The sequence below is a fragment of the Telmatherina bonti genome (genome assembly GCF_933228915.1).
Source record: "Telmatherina bonti genome assembly, chromosome: 5".
Lineage (NCBI taxonomy): Eukaryota > Metazoa > Chordata > Actinopteri > Atheriniformes > Telmatherinidae > Telmatherina > Telmatherina bonti.
Genome location: NC_136623.1, coordinates 34161361 through 34181194, shown reverse-complemented (window position 1 = coordinate 34181194; position 19834 = coordinate 34161361). Strand labels below are relative to the sequence as shown.

The following is a 19834-nucleotide window of genomic DNA, read 5'->3' as shown; positions in this document are numbered from 1 at the left end:
GCACTTGTGGTTGCTGGTTTTTCTTTTTCTTTCTTTTTTTTATATATGTCCAGAATACGTTACAGATTGATAAATAAGTCTGTCAGATGAGCTTCGGTTCATCTTTGTTGTTTTTGTAGGTTCATCTGTAAAATATGTATAATCATGGTTTTATATAATGATTGTAAACTTATAAATAAAGTGTTCTTTAATAAATGACAGGGAGAGACTCAGCTAAAAGACTCTACCGAGTGTTGGCATTCAAACCAAACACAGATTAAATGATAGTCCTATAAAAAATTCCTGAAAAGTCAGGTATACACTCTTCCCATCATTGACTGTCTTGAGCTTCACTTCCTTCTGGATCCTCGTGATGTTTGTGGGCCATCCCACCATTCTCCTGACCACTAATAGAAGTGACTATCATTAAAACTGAATGATGACCTCATGAGATATTTATTTGCATGACATCTTTATTAAAACATGTAAAATTGATCAGGTTCACTTTTTAACCATCTGCTTCTGCACAATTCCTAATCAAACATTACTAATTCCTTGATTACTGGACTTCTGTCTTCTGGTTTAAAAAAAAAAAAAAAAAAGGTTTTTTGTTTTTTTTTAGGAGGAAATAACCAGTTGCATTTTCTACTGTGTTCCAGCTGAATTTACTCGGACACAGAAACACATCTTTTTTCTGACACTTTTTTATCTCACATGTCTCAATTTTCCATAGACAACAAGATTATGCATTCAGCTCTTGTAGTTTTGAAGATAAACTTAATTTATTTAGGATGAGTAATTTCAGATGGGGCAGGAAAAATAAGTCTTGTCATCAGGAAGTTAGATACCACATAAGCTACAGACAGGAAATCGTGCATGATGACTTATTAAAAACATCATTTTTGCGCCTCCAACCTGTCTATAAACTGTAAATAATAGTCATATGTGATATTTTTACATTTGGTCTTAGCTAAAGTTGGTACTTTAAAGATCATACAGTATAAAATGAATTAGAAAATTAAAGTCTCACATAACATGGCAGCATTTTTAAATATGGCTGTAGCTGCCACCAGTGAGTGAATTTATGATGCACCAGTATCCAGTTTTGTTTCCTGTACATCTATAAACATACCTAAAAAATTTTAGTTTTTTCACAAAATAAAAAATTGTTCTTTTGTTATTTGGACCATTTCTGAACCCTTTAGGATCAGTTTGCATGTCTGACTGTTGCAGTGGGAGAAGCTGCTGTCCTGTCAACACAAGCCTCCATTCAGGTCATTATCATCATTATCTGCATCAGATTTAATTCTAAAAAAATTAGCAGTGCTATTCATTTCACTAATCCGTGAAATCCGTGGTCATAGCGTCACAGTTGAACTTCCAGATTTAAATACCGTTAAACAAATCGCTCATCCCCACACTAGTCCTATCCACTTTATGCTGCTGCAGATCCCAGTAGAGTACTGGCTGAGAAGCAGAGTGTTAGATTTTTCTGGTACTTCAGTTTGTTTTCTACTCCTGCCCTGCATCATGACTTCCCAGTACTGATTGATGTCTCATTCAATTTCCTTGGGATTTCACTGACGGCTTCCTCCTTTTAAACCTGGGTCTGCTATCAAGTCAGAGCCAGTTCATCTGTACAGCCAAAACTCCAGCTTCTTGTCTCCTGAAAGAAGAGTCTGTGAACTTATTCTTTATTTCGCTCCTCCTCTGTTTGAGCGTAACTTTGTTTGGCTTCAAGCAGCTTTTTGTCTCTTCACTTCTGCGAGGTAATCTCCATCCATCAACCATATGTCAAACCCCCCCCCCCCCACTCCCAGTCTGTTTTTGGTTCCTATCTCGGATACAAAATACTGATGCAGGAGACCATGGAAATGTGCACCTGGGAAGATTAAAAGAAGAACAAAGCAGCTGCTGATATGACCTGGCACCTAAAAACTAACAACCCAATAAGAAAAATTTAAAAAGCAAGTCACATCGTAATCTAAACTGGATCGAAATGAATCATTATAATGAAAAAAGAAGGTGCGTTAAACTAATAAATGTGGAAAAAATGTAAGTTTCTGTCAAATCCTGACGTGAATGGCAGAGCTGGGCCCAATCACAGCTAGTTGTAAGAACCATAGACTTTGATTGGAAAAAATGTGTAATCAGAGCCCTTTTGCTCTCCCTGAACTCCCTCCTGCATTTTAAATCATAAACATTAACATTCGCCACTCTTTTTAAAAGTGTTCATTCACATCTCACACGTTTTGATGAACATTTTATTTTTTAATCAAAATCTCCTCTGAATTTATTTGGGTAATAATAAGAAGCTTTCTTGCTGCATTTTACTCCTGGCAGCCAAAGTGGATAAAGGAAATAAAATGTCGTCAGATTTGCATCAGAAGACACAAATCATGGCATTTACTCTCAGAATTTATTTATTTTAAACAGAAAATTCTGATTTTGACCTCATTTATTTGTTCAAATCTGGCAGAAAGTGAAGCTCTGCTGCTGATGGGGGGGTGGGGCAGGGTGGGATTTTGAAGCTAATTAACTGCAAGTGTGTGCCGAGACTGGCACATGAAGCAGCGGAGGGTTTTACAACGAGGAACTGCTCTGAGCTCTTAAGGGGACACGTCGATCACTTAGTTCTTTATTGAAATTTCAAGTTTCAGGCTTTTATTTCAGATCTCATATTCAGTAATATCCTAATAAGACAGTTCATTGGTCCCTTTAAAGAGACATTTCTTTCATACGTTTAGTAAGTCAGTTAATTTTAAGGGGATTGAAGAAGAAGCAAATCAAAAGAGGAAGGAGAGGACCAAATGAGGCAGACAAGAGAGAAAAAAGTAAATTTTTCTGGATGCATTCTCAGCTGAAAATGAGTGAGGACTTTTTTGGGTCACAAAAATCTTTTGCGTCCTATTTTCTCTCAGTTGCCTTTATCTTCTTCTCCACCTCTTTATACTTTTTTATTCTTCCTCACTGTCTTTCATGTGCTGATAAACATTTTATAACCCCATCCAGCCCTTTACCCTCACTAATATCCTTTTATTTCACTCACATTTTCCCACTTTATTTCTCCAACGGCCTTCTCTATTAAAGCAAAAGGTTCAAGAATGTGTTGACCTCTTCCTCGACTGAAAACATCAGGGAGTCACCTGAAGCCTCGCTGCGGCCGTCTACCCTTGACAAAGGTTGTCACTTGAAGCTTGCTCTGAATACCTGCCAGCTCTGATGGATAAACCAGCAGAGTCCCAAGACATTTATGGAAATGGTTTAAAAAAAAAAAAAAAAGAAAGAAAAAAAAAGGGGGGATAAACTATTTAGTTGTGTTATTCTGACATATAAAATAAAGTATGCTTTCAATCATCTTCCCTCCTCCACTTCACACCACAGTAATCACATCAAATGGGTCTTGATTATTATGGCAGAGAAAGCTTGCTGGCTCAGGACAGAGTGCAGACAGAGAAGGAGCACAATGAATACAGATGCAAACTGGAGTGTCTGTTGTCGGCTCTGAGAGGCTGCGAGGAAGTTCTGCTACTGCAATTATACATAAACCATGTTAAACTAATTATTTACCCTTCATCCATCCGACTGGGGTCCACTTACTTGACATGATGAGCAAAAAATTGCTTCGACAGCAAATAATAGTACAACAGTAGCAACAGGTTGACCTGCAAAGCAGTGACACATCAAAAGGAAAAGCTGAATAAATTAACTGAGAGAGAAAGAAGGGGAATGGTTGCACACAGGTGCAGTGCATTGTACGATTAAGCAGGTATGGATAAAAGGCTGCAGAGGCCCATTAAAATCTCTCCAGTGAATTTTAATATGAGCTCTAGATGGAGCATAAGTAGCAGGGAGCTTTAGTCCCAAAGATTTTTAATTGGCTTTTGTTGAATATTCATTCATCCTTAAATTTAACTCTAAAAAGATGAGGAAGTTTTGAAAAAGCAATGAGTTTTAATGCTCTTAAACCCATATTTTATTCCCAACAGAGCATATAAAGTATACTTAATGCTGAAAGGAAGATATTGTACTTTTTCATATAAAATACTAGCTTTTATTTAACTCGGTGGCAGCAAAACAACACAAAACATGTAGATGTATGTCTGGAAAAGAAGGAACAGCTGAAGGAACATGTTGCTATGAATTAGGTTTGTTTGCACATTCATGCATATGAAACTAGTAACTTATACACAAAGAAAAAACACCATCAATGCTGATAAGGTATGAGGGTTTTAGAGCAAAACAGAATGGGTGAGATAGGGGGGTTAAACCCCAAAATAAACCTTCACAAACTGCAAACATGTGGCATATCGTGTACAGCATGTGAAGGCTTTGATTTCTGTCGCCATCAGCTGTGTCCTTCTCCGATAAAATATAAATCATCAGGTGCTTTTTGATGCTTCCATACATGTCTGCTGACTCTGGGCCTTTTCCTGTTACATAGCTTGTTGTTTCTCACAACCCTAACCTAACATTAAAGAGTTACTGTAAAGAAACAAACAACATAAAAGAATGCAAAATAACCAAAAAAGACACAGTGATAAATATTAAATGATACATGGAGATAATCTAGGGCAGGAGTGCCCAAGTCCGGTACTTGAGATCTACTATCTTGCAAGTTTTAGATGTGTCTCTTTTTTACCACCCGAATCGAAATGGTTGATTTCCTTCAAAATCTTGTCGGGCGCTGCAGAGGCCTGTTCACCAGCCGTTCATTTGGTCCAAGTGTGTTGAAGAAGAGACCCATCTAAATGTTGCAGCTTAGTGCATCTGGAGGACCGGATTCCAGTTTTCCTACTAGGGTGTATGTAAGAAATACAAAAAAGAAATAATACCAGAAATTGTGTCGATACAGGAGGTATCACAAGCATGTGATGAATATTTACCAAAAAAAAATCATTTTTAAAAAAGGCTTAAAAGCTTAAATTTATGTTAAGTATTTGTTTTAATTCATTGAATTAAAATACAGCTCACCTACCTGCCAGGACTTTGAACACATTCTGCTGACAAACATCACTGTTAATTGTAAAAACATGCAGATTTGTGCTTTAAGTATAGCAGCAATGCTAATAAACAAAACACAGAATTAAGAAACAATGAGGACCAAAGCAGAGCTGGTAAAATTCCAGGTGAATATATTTAACTAGGAAACATGAAATCCGTCCACCTTAATCACGATGTGTAATGGTCTGTGGGATGTTTTCATTGGGTTTTTGTTTGTTTGTTTGTTTGTTTGTGCGTTTCGGTCTGTTCTTCAGTTGTTTTGATTTTCTGTTTTGTTTTTTTTTATATTTTATTCCTGTTTATTTACCGTTTTAGTCTGGTCTTTGGATCTAGTCTTGAAGTCTTGATTATCTTTTATTTTGAAAGCTCACTTCATTGTGTTTTACATCCTGTTCTTTACACGCCTCTTTTTATTTGCTCATTTCATGTTTCCTGTTTAGTTAGTTTATCTCTGTGTTTTATAGCCCTCAGTTTAATTTGTTCTCAACCTGATCATTGTCATCATTTCCCCAGTGTCCTTTTTGTGTCCCTTGTTTGAATCAGTCTATTAGTTTTGGTTGTCCAGGCTTGTGATTTTTTAATTATTCTACCTGTGCAGCATTTTTATTTACCCTCATTAAACCAGTGCCTCTTTCCTGCATGCCCTGTCATTGGATCATCTATGGGGAGAAACTAAGTAGCTAGAGGCAACATGTTTTTTTTTTTTCCAGGTACAGCCTTTGCTCATGGTTAATCCTAAAAGACATTTACAACTCCTGAATACCAACTCCTGCATGCCAGGGCCATACTGGCAGAGACGAAGCAGGCCAAAAACACAGAATAATCTGTACTGTTGTTTCCCACAACACAGATAAAATGGGGACAGAAATGACAAGTTGTGTTTAAAATGGTACCTTTTTTAGATGCAAGTTTTTATTAAACTGGACAGTAACAGCATTGTTGATTTGTATTTACAACTAAAAACAGTGAATCAGTTAACAACAGCAGCACACTGCTGTGAGCGATCACCTTTACTCCATTATGAAACAACAAGAGAGCAGTCTCTCTTACAATGACTGGTCCCATCCAGTGGGCCCAGGAAACTGAATAATTTAATAACCGTAACAATGACAAAAACATTGGCCAGATCCAAAGCTTTTGGAAAAACAATGAAATGTTTAGTTAGCCATGTTAGCACCGTTCACCCACCATCACCAAAACTCCATAAGAGAAGCATTTTACCTGCGGAGACCAGTGGAGTCAGGGCACCTTGATGCCCTGGCAATCATCCACGTTATGCTGGTTTCTCCTTTCATTTGACACTTATCTGCAAAAACAGACATCTCCGTGACAGTAATTGGAAAAAAAAAATTGACATCTTGTGCAAATGGTAAAGGTTTGCACACAAAGGAAAATAACCTTCAAATACATACAATTGCTAGAAATTTATTTCTGCACTGCAGTTTCATCTACTTTTGACAGTGAGGCGGGAGCGGATCTGCTGTGTGCTTAATATTCAAATGTTTTGCTAAAGAGCTGAATTTTCACCCTTTTTCTCCTGACTTCCTTTTTTACTTTTTCTCTCTAAAGAAACATGATTAATGTTCAGGATTTCAAATAAACAACATTTTCACACTCAAATTTTGGGCACTGGACTTTGCTGACACTTAACTTTTCTGGATAAAACTCTATCATACAATTTTGTAACATTAAAGGTGGAGTATGTAAGATTTTCAATATTTAAAAAAAAAATTAACTAAAAAGTAATTACAATCATAATTGGATAATTTTTTTTGAACATGTAGGTTCCAGTCTGTCCATATTTGATGTGTTGTTAAATTACAAGTTTAATTAATGACAGACCCTTAATTCTTAAATGTTTGCCTACCAGTAAAAAAAAATGTGCTTTTTGTCATTCGTTATTAATTAAACTTGTAATTTAATAACACATCAAATATGGACAGACTGGAACCTACATGTTCAAAAAACTTTCTAATTATGATTGTAGTTATTTTATTAGTTAATTTATTTAGAAAATATTGAAAATCTTACATACTCCACCTTTAAAGAGTTTCTGTAAAGAAACAAACAACATAAAAGAATGCAAAATGACCAAAAAGACATAAAGTTGCTTGACTCCTGTGGGAAGCTTTGTGTTTTGCAGTGCACCATTATCAGACAACTGATTCCAACCATTTCCAATATACTGATTGTGAATATGTCTTATGAATGTTGCTTATTTAAGTATATGTGTCAGGACAAAGCATGTATGTTTGAGAGGTAGCAGCTGTTTCCATCTGGAAGATTACATTTTCATTCTGAAAATTCAACACAGAGCAGAACAAACATGCATTCATCATTCTTCTATTCACATAAAAGATTTCTGATCAATGATATCCTATAAAAGACCAGACAACAATGTATTCCAGCTCATCCCTTTGACCAGGATGTACCCACAGCCGGACCCATTCTAAATGGAGATCAGATATTATCGCCTGATGTAGCCGGCCTCGTGTTTATCTTCATTTGTTTCCCATTTTTCTTTCTTTTTTTTGTCCTATTTGCACCCTGATTTTTTTAAAAAAGGAAATATATAAATAAATGTATGCACAATGGCACACCTGTTGTGTATAATAAGAACATTACCAGGGCTCATCTGCAAATCTCACAGATTTCTCTGCTTTCCTGAACATGCCCTGTAATAGCAGACGATATTTATTTATTTTTGCCTTTAAAAGTACTGATTTAAAAGCCCAGAGAAAAACTGAAGAGAAAATCTCTGTTGTTTGTTTTTGTCAAATTTTCATCGTTTCCTATAAAGCCTACACCAAGCACTGTATCAAAACCCAGGGGGTTCAACACCTCTGCCAAGCAGAAAATGAAATTCACTTTCCACATCAACCCCAGCTCCATAAATCTTCCCACTGTGGGGCTGCTCCACCCGACCTTGAAAGAGAAATTACAGGCAGGAACCACATCAAGCAGTCCGTTTGTGTTTGGACTCTGGATTTTCCAAGTCATCCCAGCTTCTACTTCAACCTGTTCAATTAAAAAAGATCTTATCAATAAATAAGAGAAGTATCCACCAGTTTGCATAAGCGACACCCAGCATCGCACCTGTTGGCGACGCGTTCAAGTGAGCATCGTTGCGATGTAGCTCTGAACTGGGATTTTAGTTAACTGTCGTGTTACTTCCACAAAAAAAAAAAAAAAAGATTACTATGATTATACTTGTCCCAAAAATCAGAACACAACCTGGTCTATAATGTTTTATATTCTTATATAAAACGTCACAACTTAACTCAATGAAAGTTCCGTTTCCCAGCCGCCCCTGAAGCTATCACAAACTCCTGTTCCTGTTCACAACAATGAGGAACTTTTGCCTCAGTTTCCACTGAAGAGACGGGAACGTGGGATGCTTGGGATGGGATGAGGAGATAAAAAGCGGATGAAGATGTGAGAATAGTGGGCTTTAGCAACATTTCCTTGTTAAATGACAGGAAAACATGGAGAATAGAAGTGATTTTAACGCGACGGCTCCTTCAGGGTCCGCTCAGCCTCACCGAAGCGAGATCCTGGAAAATCCGCTCCAGGTGAGTTTGTTTAACTTTCAGCAGGGACGTGAAGAAATCATGTGGCGAATACAAGAACAGTGATTCATTAATTCACTTATTATAGATTATTATGTAAATAATCTAGTCTTAATGTGTTTTCAGAAAGTTTGACTGTCTTAGATTAAAGTTCTTAGATCACATGAGGTGTGGACGTAGGACATGCAGGAGACATTTGCACAATATAAAAATGATAACAAATAAGGGGAACACATACTATTATAAATTACTATTTTACGGGGGAAAAAAACAAGGAAAAGTGGAAAACAAGTAGAATAGAAAATAAAAAGCTCAACGTGTCCCCCTTTCACTCTCTGTCACATACACACATTGTACTGCTTCTTTTACAAGAAAAGAAAAGGCGAAAGACCCAGAAAAGGCTTTAAAGGCTAATTCCCCATAAATATTTGGGGAGAAAGGAGTGTAGTTTGTTTAAAAAAAAACAAAAAAAAAAAACCAACTTTTTTTCCTTCTATTTATGAATGATTAAAAAAAACAAGATTTTTACACATTGCCTACTTACTTTTTTTTTTTAATTATTATTATTATTATTATTATTATTTTTTTTTTTTTTTTTTTTTTTTTTTTTTTTTTTAAAAAACAGTACAAAACAGTATATGACATAAAATGCCTCTGCTGTTTGACATGTGTGCAGCAACCAGAAGGTTAAAGGTTTGATTTCTTGTCGGGAACTTCCCTCAAGAGAAGGAAGTTATACACTAATATAAGGAGGAGATCAAGTTAGTCTTTAAAAAAATCCTTTGCTAAAAGTATAAGCGGTGTGTGTGTGAAGCTCTTTGTGTAATGAGCACTTTTGTGGAGCGTGAAGCCAGATAGAGCAGAGATCTATTGCTTTTGGCACCTGTCTCAGCTTTTTTTTTCAAATTGATCATGAATAAACGTGGCGTTGAAAAGCTTTCTGCTTCTTTCGAAACTTCCCAAGTTGGCTCAGTGAAGCTGTCCATTAAGTCAAATATGCAGGATGTGTGTTTGATAATGTGCTCTTGTAAATGTCCTGCTGTGTGTTTGCCAGCCCTCCTACTCCTTCAGATGCATTTTCTCCTGTGAGAGTTTTTTCCTTATGTCGTGTTCCCTCCATGTGACATTAGCATTGGGGGTCGGAGGGACAACAGAAAGGGTAGCAGAGGAGGAATAAGAGGCGTGAGTAATGAGTAATGGCCCATGGGTGGTTTGTAAGAGAATAGATCTACTGTACATGTTCTGAGCAGCTGGCTAATGGTCCCAGCTACCCACCATCCCAGAGAACATCCCAACAACCAGGAGACAATATCTGTCTGTCTCCCTCTTTAACAGAGTTATGAAATGTGTGGCTGTAATTGCTGATATCACAGATTAAAGCCAAACTTTTTAAGTTTTTTTGTTGTTGGTTCCCTGTAGAAACATTTTAGTGATGTATGGACAGTTTTTTCATCTGAACTTTGATATTTCACTGAGGATAAACCATGTTATTTTTTATTTATTTTCATGTCCAATAAGGGGTGAAGTTTACAGAAATACTTCAGTCCCAACTTGCTTACATGGTTAAATTTATAATTTATATGTTTGCAAAGTTTGATATTCAAGCAAAAATCTATCTTACATTCAACATGCAAGATTTGTGGAATTTTAACAAGCATTTGCACATTTTGGCAAATATTTGAGTTTAATGATCCATTTTCCCTCCTGCTTTGTAGCCTTATCCATCCACGTTTCTGAGGATGTTGTTTATCCTTCTGGCTATAATCTTTCCTTGTTATTAGCTCAGTATTTTGAACTTGATCAACGCCGTAGTCGGCATGTTGATGCAAGTTAAATGTTGTCTTATAGGCCTGTCGCAAATAAAAAAGGTAATTAATTGCAAATGTGCGCAATAAGTTTGCCGGGCACAATAATTTTCATTTGTCTTTCTTTTCTTTCTTTGCTGCATTTGTTTTAAGACAATATTGAGTAAACACGGCAATACAACAAGCTTCCACTGCACTTAAAAACCAATCATCAACATCAGTTTTATCCCAGCTGGGAAAAAAGACCTTAACAGGCTAGCTGCATCTTCCCGACTGATCACCGGGGTGTTAAACCGACAGATTAAATACAAAGAAGACAGCGCAACAAAGTGTATACTCAGACAGCGTGGTTGGTAAAGCAATGCTGCCTTTCATATTGTTAAAAAAGTGACATTTTGAAAAATGTTGCAAACATTTCACAGCCAGTATGAACTACCTGGATGAACATGCACGTTACAAACGGCATTTCCACAACTTTAAGTATGTTGATCTTTGAAAGGGTGTACTTGCATAATTATAGCATTGTTGTTATTTTAGTTGAAAATGGTCTCAAAATGACAACAATAATCACTTAGCACAATAATATCGTCTATCGCAATCATTTCTGAGACAATTAATCGCATGGCAAAATTTGTTACCATGACAGGTCTAGTCTCAGTCTCATGGAAACAATTCACTGTTTTTAAACTGCGCATGTTTTCTCTTAATGGCCAAGATTTAAATGTGTCATGTGACGCTTATAATGCAAACAAAAGGCATAAACCAGGGGTTATTTATTTCGTTATTGCATCTCCATTTGTGTTGTGTTTGACCGTCGCTGTCCCATCCTTCTGCTGCTTCACCACCTCTGAGCAGTGAAGTGAAGAGATCAGCCGATCCCACACAGGGACAGATCTCCATTGTTACTGGGCACAATGGGCCATGCTGTCTGTTTGTCTGTCTGTCCTTTTGATTGTTAGTCAGTGTCCGAGTGACGAGAGGAATCAGTGCTGTCCGTCCTCTCATCAGCCCTCATACTCAGACTATCTTTATGCAACCACCATGCATAGTTTAGTGGTTGCATAAAGCTCCGGCGTTCATAATGTGTGAGGATTTTAGTTTATTCTGGAGAGTTTTTCTCTCTCTCCAGTACTTAACTAGAATCTTTGTTGATAAATGTCTTGAGCAAACTTTTGTTCTTCATGGTGAGAGGCGTTATTGAGGGGAAAAAACAGCATTATATATTATGGCAGCACTGTGGTTTATTACATGCTAAACTAATTTTACGCAGACAGTAGAGAACAAAAGCTGACAGTTGTCATGATTAATGCTGAGCATCTTAACACAGTTTCTAACTTTTCTTTTATGGTGATATTTAAACTTGCAGTTGTGGGAGATGTGTCATTGTGACCTTTAAGTGCGGCTAAAATGACACGGAAACCTATTTTTTTATGTCTTCATGGATTTGTTTATATGTCCAAACATGTATATTTATGTCGATTTAAAAAAAAAAAAAAAAAAATCATTTGAACCCAGATTTTATTCACAATAGATGAGAGATTTGAAAAATATTATCCTAATTTGAATTAGATAGCAGCAGCATGTCTAAAAATAGTTTATTTTGTGTGACACACCATCTTTTTTTTTAACAAGCCTTTGAGAGCTGAGAAGATTAATTGCTGGACTTTTTGGTGATGATTATTGGTCCATTGTCGTCTCTTAGAGGACTCTGCTGCTCAACAGTTCTGATTCTTCTTTGTTCAGTGTTGCTCTACATCAGGACTATTCAACGTGGTTCCACCAGGGCAGCAGTCCTGCAGCTTTTCAGTGTATTCCTGCTCCAACACACCTGACTCAGATTAATGAGTCATTGTGCAGAACTTCATTGGCTGTTGGATCCGTTTAATTTGAGTCAGGTATGTTAAAGCAGGGATGCATTGGAAATCTGCAGAACTCGTGACACTGCTTTACAAGTATTGTCTGTTGGTAGAAAGTCTGGACTGCAGACAGGCATGTTCAGCATTTGTTTGTATATCTGTAGCATTTTATTTGGCATCGTCTTGCTGAAATGTGCAAAACCTTCTCTGACAAAATATAGTTGCAGATGTTGCTCTAAATCTATATTTTTCGGTCTTGATGGAGACCTTCCAGTTTTGACAGTTGTAATTTCCGTAGACAAACCGAGTGCGATGAACAAGCCAGATGGTTCCTCTCCTGTTTTGTCTAGATGCATAACTTTCACATTTCAGCGTCTTGGACCACAGTGCAGTTTTCCTCTTTGTTTTGGTTCATTTTAAATGATCTTTAGCCCAGAAAAGACTGCAGTGTTTCTGAATCATGTCCATGTATGAACATGATTTAAAAAAATTTTTTTTTTTACTTTAATAGATGAACCAGAATTGACTGCAAAGTCTTTAATTGTGTATAATTTGTTCTCATGTTACTTCCACTTAAACTTTTTTTTACCTCTGTCTGGAAGATTATGTTGGTTCCTGTGTTATTTGTCTGTTTGTTCGCAACTTTACCACTGAGTCAATTATTGTAATTTTTTTTCTGAGATCTTTTCTGGGTCCTGCTCTAACTGAGGTTCCATTAAATTTTGGGAGTAATCTGGAAGGAACTGTGGACACAGGAATATGTAAGTGGATCCTTCACCACATGGGTCAGGGGTGTCTAAAGTCTGTCCTCAAGGGCCGCTATCCTGCAGGTTTCTGATGTATCTCTAATTCCACACACCTTACACTCATTAAATGGACCCAACAGCTTATGAGGTTTTCATTATTTTAAGCTTTTGGAGCTGGGATACCTGGAAAACATGCAGGATTGTGGCCCTCTAGGACCAGAGCTGGGCACCACTGAAGTAGGTGGAAATGAGCTGCTGGGTGGAGATTTGTGCTCTTCAAGTGCTTTTCCAGTTTTTCCTGCCATGATCTCAGAATCAATCCAATACAAACTTCTTCTACTGTCACCCTGTTGATTATTTGGTTGACTCCTCACAAATTCCTAAACTCTATCTGGTTTTTAAATGAGAAATATGCAATGTAACCTGGAACTGGGTATAAATGGTACAGCATGAAATGGAAAATGTCTTTATTGTACCATCTCAAAATTTCTATTTATTTCAAACAAAAAAAGTTAGTGTTGAAACATTTCCTTGCTGTGTCTGCCATGAAACAGACACACCTTAAGCATAAGGAACTGTGTGGTGTGCAGTTTCTTGCTTTCTGTGGGTAGTGTGTGTGTAATGTTTGCTAAGTAATCTAACAAGCCAAAGGCACTCCCAGTGTACCCGCCTTGGCGGCTTTGTTTGCTCTTCCTGTGACAGGAAAACTCTCCCTTCATCTGTCTCTCCAGCTTCCTTTCTCTTTCACACTCTCTCTGGTGAATTTGTCTCCCTCGGTGGGTAGAGCATTAAGCCTCTGCTATCTGAATGAGGTGCTTGACTCCTGCTGTGACACCCCCTCATTCTGCATTAGTATGCGTTCTCTCCTCTTGCAAACAACAAACAAAGAAAAGAATATTTCTCTGTTATTAGTTTGATTCACTCACTGGTGCACTCAATCTGATGTGAATGAATCCAATAAAAGGTGAGATGAATCTGTTCTCGCACTTCAGGTTGTCATTTTTCTGAGTGAACTATCCGCATGCAGTACATTTTCTACCTTAACACAGTTTTGTCACACACACTCTCAGTCAAACACCTCATTCTGCCCTCCGGCCACATTCGGTGTTGGAGAAGAAGGCTCCTCGTGGGCTCAGTCGCAGCAGAGCAAAAGGCCACTTGCACTCTCCTGCAAAGCTTGACAAGGTTATTGATCTTGGTTTAGTGAACAGAAAACATCTGGTCTGATGGATGACGCTGTCTGTCTCATCATAAATTACCAGAGTCAAAGCCATCCCACCTGAGTCTGTTTATCTGTCTGTAGCATTCAGGTCCATCACTACACACACACACACACACACACACACACATACTTCTTATCTTGATTTGATATCATCCCAGAGGAATCTCATCAGTAATCTCCCCATCTGCATTCAACCACCTCCTCTTCTTCCTCCTCCTTCTCCCAAATCTTGTTTATCTCTTGCAAAGCCCAATCATCACACACATAGACAAACACACAAGCTGAAATCTAAATCCTGTTGGGCTCTGGCATGGTACATCTCATGTTCCAGGTCACTGGGCTCATCGGACTTGGTGCCAAAGTGAAAGTGGAAGTGAAGGAGAAAAGAGGGTGGATGCAGAGGAAAAACACATGAGGTGCTTTTGAATTTCAAATCATCCGTAAATCCACCAGGCTTAAATTCTTTATCAGGCTGGCGAGGAGATGAGAAGCAGTTTTGTGCTGGAAAGGGGAAGATTTTACTTTCTATTGTTGTATGTTGGGCTGAATGATGTAGTTTGATCAGCAGATAAGTGGAGTAATGTCGGGTTTTATGGAAAGCACTAAAGTCTCTTTGCTTTTTCACTTATCCACGTAAGCAGGCAATAAAGTCTGGTTTAATGTGTTTGATTATCATACCGTAATCATTTTTCAAAAGGTGTTATTGCAGCATTTGGACTTACATATATACTGCCAGTCAAAAGTTTAAACACACTTTCCCATTAAATTTGCCCAAACGTGCAACTCATCCTGTAGCTGTCACAGATGTTCGACACTTCAGTTCAGCCTTATCTGCATAGCACTTAATGGCTATGGTTACATGATGTTTTTTTAATTCAGAATTATTAATTCTGAATTATTAACATATTGTCCTACGAGTTTACATGAAAATAATAATTCCAAATGAACGTTTACATGAAACGTCCTTACTTAATTCCTCTTTAGAGTGGCGGGTTGGGAAGGGTTCTGATTGGACAGAGGGTGCACGTGACGTATGACGTATACCGGAAATAAACAAAGTTGGCTCCCTGCTTCTCGTCTTTTCAGTCGTAACTTGTAAAAACTACATAATAAGTTCCAGTTTCACCGCTATTTTCATCATAAATGTGAAGTAGCAGCTCAACACCAGCATACTACTTCACTTTCTGCAGCAGCTGAGAAGGAGAAGAAAGATAGACCACCGAACACGGGAGGCAAAACAACGCGCGTCATCGGGACAGGACAAGGTAACGAGCATGCTCAGAACGACCGGAATTAATTTAGAGCGGAATTAAGGTTTACATGACAGAGGAATTAAACAGATCGGAATTAAAATGCAAATAAACCATCCACTTACGTCCAAATTAAGTTTAATTCCGAATAAAAATTTGCATTAGGAATTAAGTGTTTACATGGTTGTTTTTCATCATTTAAAGAGGAATTAAATTTTATTCGGAATTAAAGAGGGATTAAAACTCCTGTGTAAACGCACGGATTGACTGTAGTCCATTTATAATCCAACTAAAACACCATTTAATAATTTGCATTAATCCAGTATATGACTCTGTTCTCATGTGCTAATTAGTTAAGTAGTTAATTAGCTTGGCTAAAGAAACCAAAGGATTGCATCAAACCTTGCCTTCAATTGACTCCCTGTTCTGAGCTGTACAAGTGGGCAAAAACCCACAACCTGAACCAGTCTCTGGAAGAGTGATCATGTAGTTCAACCCATTTCCTGTTGGGGTGGAGAGGACAGGACAGGACAGAGAAGTCAACAAGGATGATAGAACAGAGCCAGAAAAAAGATAAACATACAACATACAGAGAAAATATTAGAAGGAAGTTCTCAGTGTGATATCCCCCCAATACAAGCATATCTAAAGGAATGGCCAGCTCTAGCTTAAAAAGAAGACGGGGTGTCTGCTTCCTGAACCCAAACAGAGCTGCTTCCACAGAGACGAGTCTGATAACTGGACGCTCTTCCTCTCAGTTTACTTCTACAGACTCCATATGAGGAATATTTGTGATCGAGGTGATATTCTGAAACTTCCTTCAGTGGTTTCAAGGTAAAAGCATCACGACTCTTCAGAGGAAGGACTTGAGTCTAAGTCTATGAGAACAAAAGGATTTATTTGACATAACAATACTGTAACAGGAGGCAAAGACCCAAATACAAGCAACCAGAGAGGTTTTAATGCTACATGAAGAGTGGATGTAACAGAGTGACTGGAGAAACTGGGATTTAAGCTGCAGAGTTTGATGGAGTGATAATGAACAGGTATGCAATCATCCTGTCTTGTTCTTATGTTAAGTACTAGTGCAGCGCCACCTTTGGTGGGAATGGGGATATATTATTGTAAAAGTTTGGCTCGTTTGACCAAAGTGCACCGTGAACACAATCTCAGTCTAAATGGATACACCCCCCTTCAACTGAGCCGAGTCCCTAATCAGACCGAGTCTAGAGGACTCTCCTGATGTGAGTGCACCCTTAGTGTGACCCAAGACGATCAGTCTGCACCTGCACAGGAAGATGCTCATTGTGTTAAGTGTCTGTATTTTTGTGTGTTGCTTTGGAGAGATGTGAATAAATGAGAAAAAATTGTGCAGTTTATCAAGTTAGCTTTTTGTCATCACTGACCTGCCAAATACTGTTCCTCCTTCTCATGCACCCATTCACCACACTGATGAGCCAATCAGAGTGAATATTGGTTGATGAATACTCACCAACAGACTGAGTGGGCAGCTACAAAATTTGACAATTGTGACCAGATGTTCACACCACGGTTTCATAATAAATATTAAAAAAACTGTATTTTCATCACAATATTAGCCCTTGGGATATGCATAAACTGCCTATATAGTCCCTATATTTGCATATGTTAGGAAAACACTGCTGAGCATTCATGCTCTGTGTGGTAATGAGTAATTTAAATAGACTTTTACTGTCCTACATGCCTTTTTTGTGTCGATGCTGCAGCAGTAGAGCACACTAAGTGAGAGTAGTTATGTTTGAGGGACTAAAGAACTCTTGGGTAAAATGAATGATATGTTGGAAGTTTGGGACCATTTTATGGGTGTATTGCAAAGACTTCATAAAATCAAGCATAAAACAATGCAACTAAGAAGGAAAAGCTATAAAATTTAACAGGCAGAAGGATTTTCCAAGTTGAACTCTGTATAAGACAACAAAGGCACGTCAAATTTTTTTAAAATCGCGAATCATATCGTTATCACAACTTTCAACAGTGTTATCACATACGTTTGTTTGTTTTCCTAATTTTGTGCAGCATCAGTACACACCAGTACACAGACAGATTTTCACTGATGCTCCTGATATGTTGAAGGTCGATCTGTTGTCTGAGGCTCCAAAAACCTCCAGCTGTGTTTGTGCACATGGGGGAAACATGCAATGACACTGAGATAATATGCACATTGGAAAATAAAAGGTGAAATAAACAGTTGTTTTCTAAATGCTGACCTTGATTTAAACAAGTAAACTTCGATTATTTTAAAATGGTTTCTTTTCCTTCGTTTTGTGTTTTTAATCTACAGTACTGGTCAAAATATTAGACCAAGCGGCAACCTTCAGTGGTTAAAAGTGAAGCCTATGTGGAAGTGCATAAAACTGCAGTTCCCCCTTCATCCACTAGGGGCTCCAAAACAGAGCAAATCCCCATAGACTCCCATGTTAAAAAGATCAACTTCACAGCAGAAATAAACATGTTTACAGCCTGGTCCAAAAATCTATTTTAGGTTTAATAGGTCAGGTTTACCTTCATGACAACTGTGAGGGGAGTGAATTTTTTTCTAACTCGCCCGTTTAAAAGGGATTTAATCTCAAAGTTTGGCATGTTTAGGGGCGTGTCCTTTTGATTGACAGGTACCCGATCTCCCGCTTCAAGTCAGAAGAACGTAGAACAACCGCGGTTTACAACCGCCAGTTAACAACGTGACTTCGCTTTAGCCCGCTTACCTCCGTTAGCCGGTTAGCTCCTGTTATGTCCAGTTATCGCCAGGTTAGCTCAGTTAGTTCTTAGGGACAGGCAGCTCGGAGTTCGCTCGATATCAATCATCCGCCATGATGCTCACAGCCCCCCTCTCAGCTCCACCTCTTTGCCCATATTTGTATTTGGTAGGAACCGCCCACCAAGTTTCAATTCAGCTCTTCAGAAACCTACGGGTGACGTCACCGAGGCTCCGTCCACCTTTTTATGTACAGTCTATGCTCACAATGAAGTTTTCTTCTTCACGTCGGCCTTGTTCTCTCTTTTCACACATTAAAATAGAATGGAATGCAACTTTATTTATTATGCACTTTCAAAACAACAGTGTTGACTAAAGTGCCACAAAATGCAGAATGTAACTAATTAAAAATAAATAGCATGTAAAAGGACAGTTAAACTAAATAAAATAATTCAAATCAAATAAAATCTATCAGACCTCAAGCAGTCATTGTGTGCAAAAGGCACACATTTTAAAGTAGAGATTTAAAACAGATATGGTGGAGGCCTGTCTAATACATAAAGGCAACTTATTCCACACGTTCGGTGCTGCCACTGCAAAGGCCCACTCCCGTTTGAGCTTCCGTTTAGTCTTTGGCACACCGAGGAAGAGTCGGTCAGCCAACCTGAGACCGAGGAGGTGCAACGAGGCAGCACCATTCATACACTTAAAGTAAATAACAGCAATTTTAAATGAATCCTCAAGTGCACAAGCAGCCACTGAAGAGATGTGCTCATACTTGTGTGTGCGTGTTAAAAGATGTGCAGCTGCGTTTTCTACAACCTGCATTTGAGACATAGATGACTGAGTCACCCTAAAATAAAGTGCTTTGCAGTAATCCAGCCAGGTGGTCACAAAGGCATGAATTACTGCTTCAACATGCTGCCGTGATAGAAAGTGCAGCACTTTGACCAGCTGCCACAAGTAAAAGAGACTTTACTTAACTCCTAACCGAATGTGGCTTTCAAGCTTTAACCCTTTCACTCAGAGTGGCCATAACACCTATTTACAAACTTTTTTCTTGCTTATTCTGAATCAGGATGGTATTTTTGTAAATGAACCACTTCAGGGGATGTTAGTGAGTCATCCAATACGTTTCTCCTCTCCGGAGAATAAATAACTATATGATATAATTGAACATAATGTAATAAATAGGTAAATAGGAAAAGAAAATTATACAGCTATATTTTCTCAAATATTTACATAATATAATTATGATTGTATATTATTTTAAATAATACATGAAAATAAATCATGATAAATTCTAAATATCACTAATAAGCAAAAAAAAAAAGTATCATTGCATATACCTGTAGAGATGAAATACTGTATTTTAAAAATAATGTTGCATTGTTTTTTTTTAATTTGTGCATGAAAGGATTAAATCTGAATTCATTTTAAAACCCAGGTTTACAATCTGTGGTGTGTAAAATCAGATTAGAACTACAGGGAGAACACCAGCAGAACCAGATCCAAACACCACCTCCTCTGTTTAGGAGTTCACAGTTCACAGAAAGTTCACAGAAAGTCATTCTTTCCTTTTAGAGGAAGACAAATCTGGCAGTCATCTGCATAACAATGAAAGAAGATGCTATGTCTCCTAAGAACTGAACCAGGAGCCAAAATAAAGAAA

The 19834-nt window shown here is 37.8% G+C and overlaps 1 protein-coding gene across 1 annotated transcript in view; it reads left to right on the top strand.

Moving 5' to 3' along the window:
- Nucleotides 1–8366: 8366 nt before the first annotated feature.
- nipal2 (NIPA like domain containing 2) overlaps nucleotides 8367–19834 on the top strand; it is a 37125-nt gene continuing 25657 nt past the window's right edge. Inside the window, exon 1 of the mRNA XM_079241248.1 lies at nucleotides 8367–8555. Coding sequence (XP_079097374.1) covers nucleotides 8469–8555 — 87 coding nt within the window. The 5' untranslated portion in view covers nucleotides 8367–8468. The remainder of the gene's footprint in view (nucleotides 8556–19834) is intronic.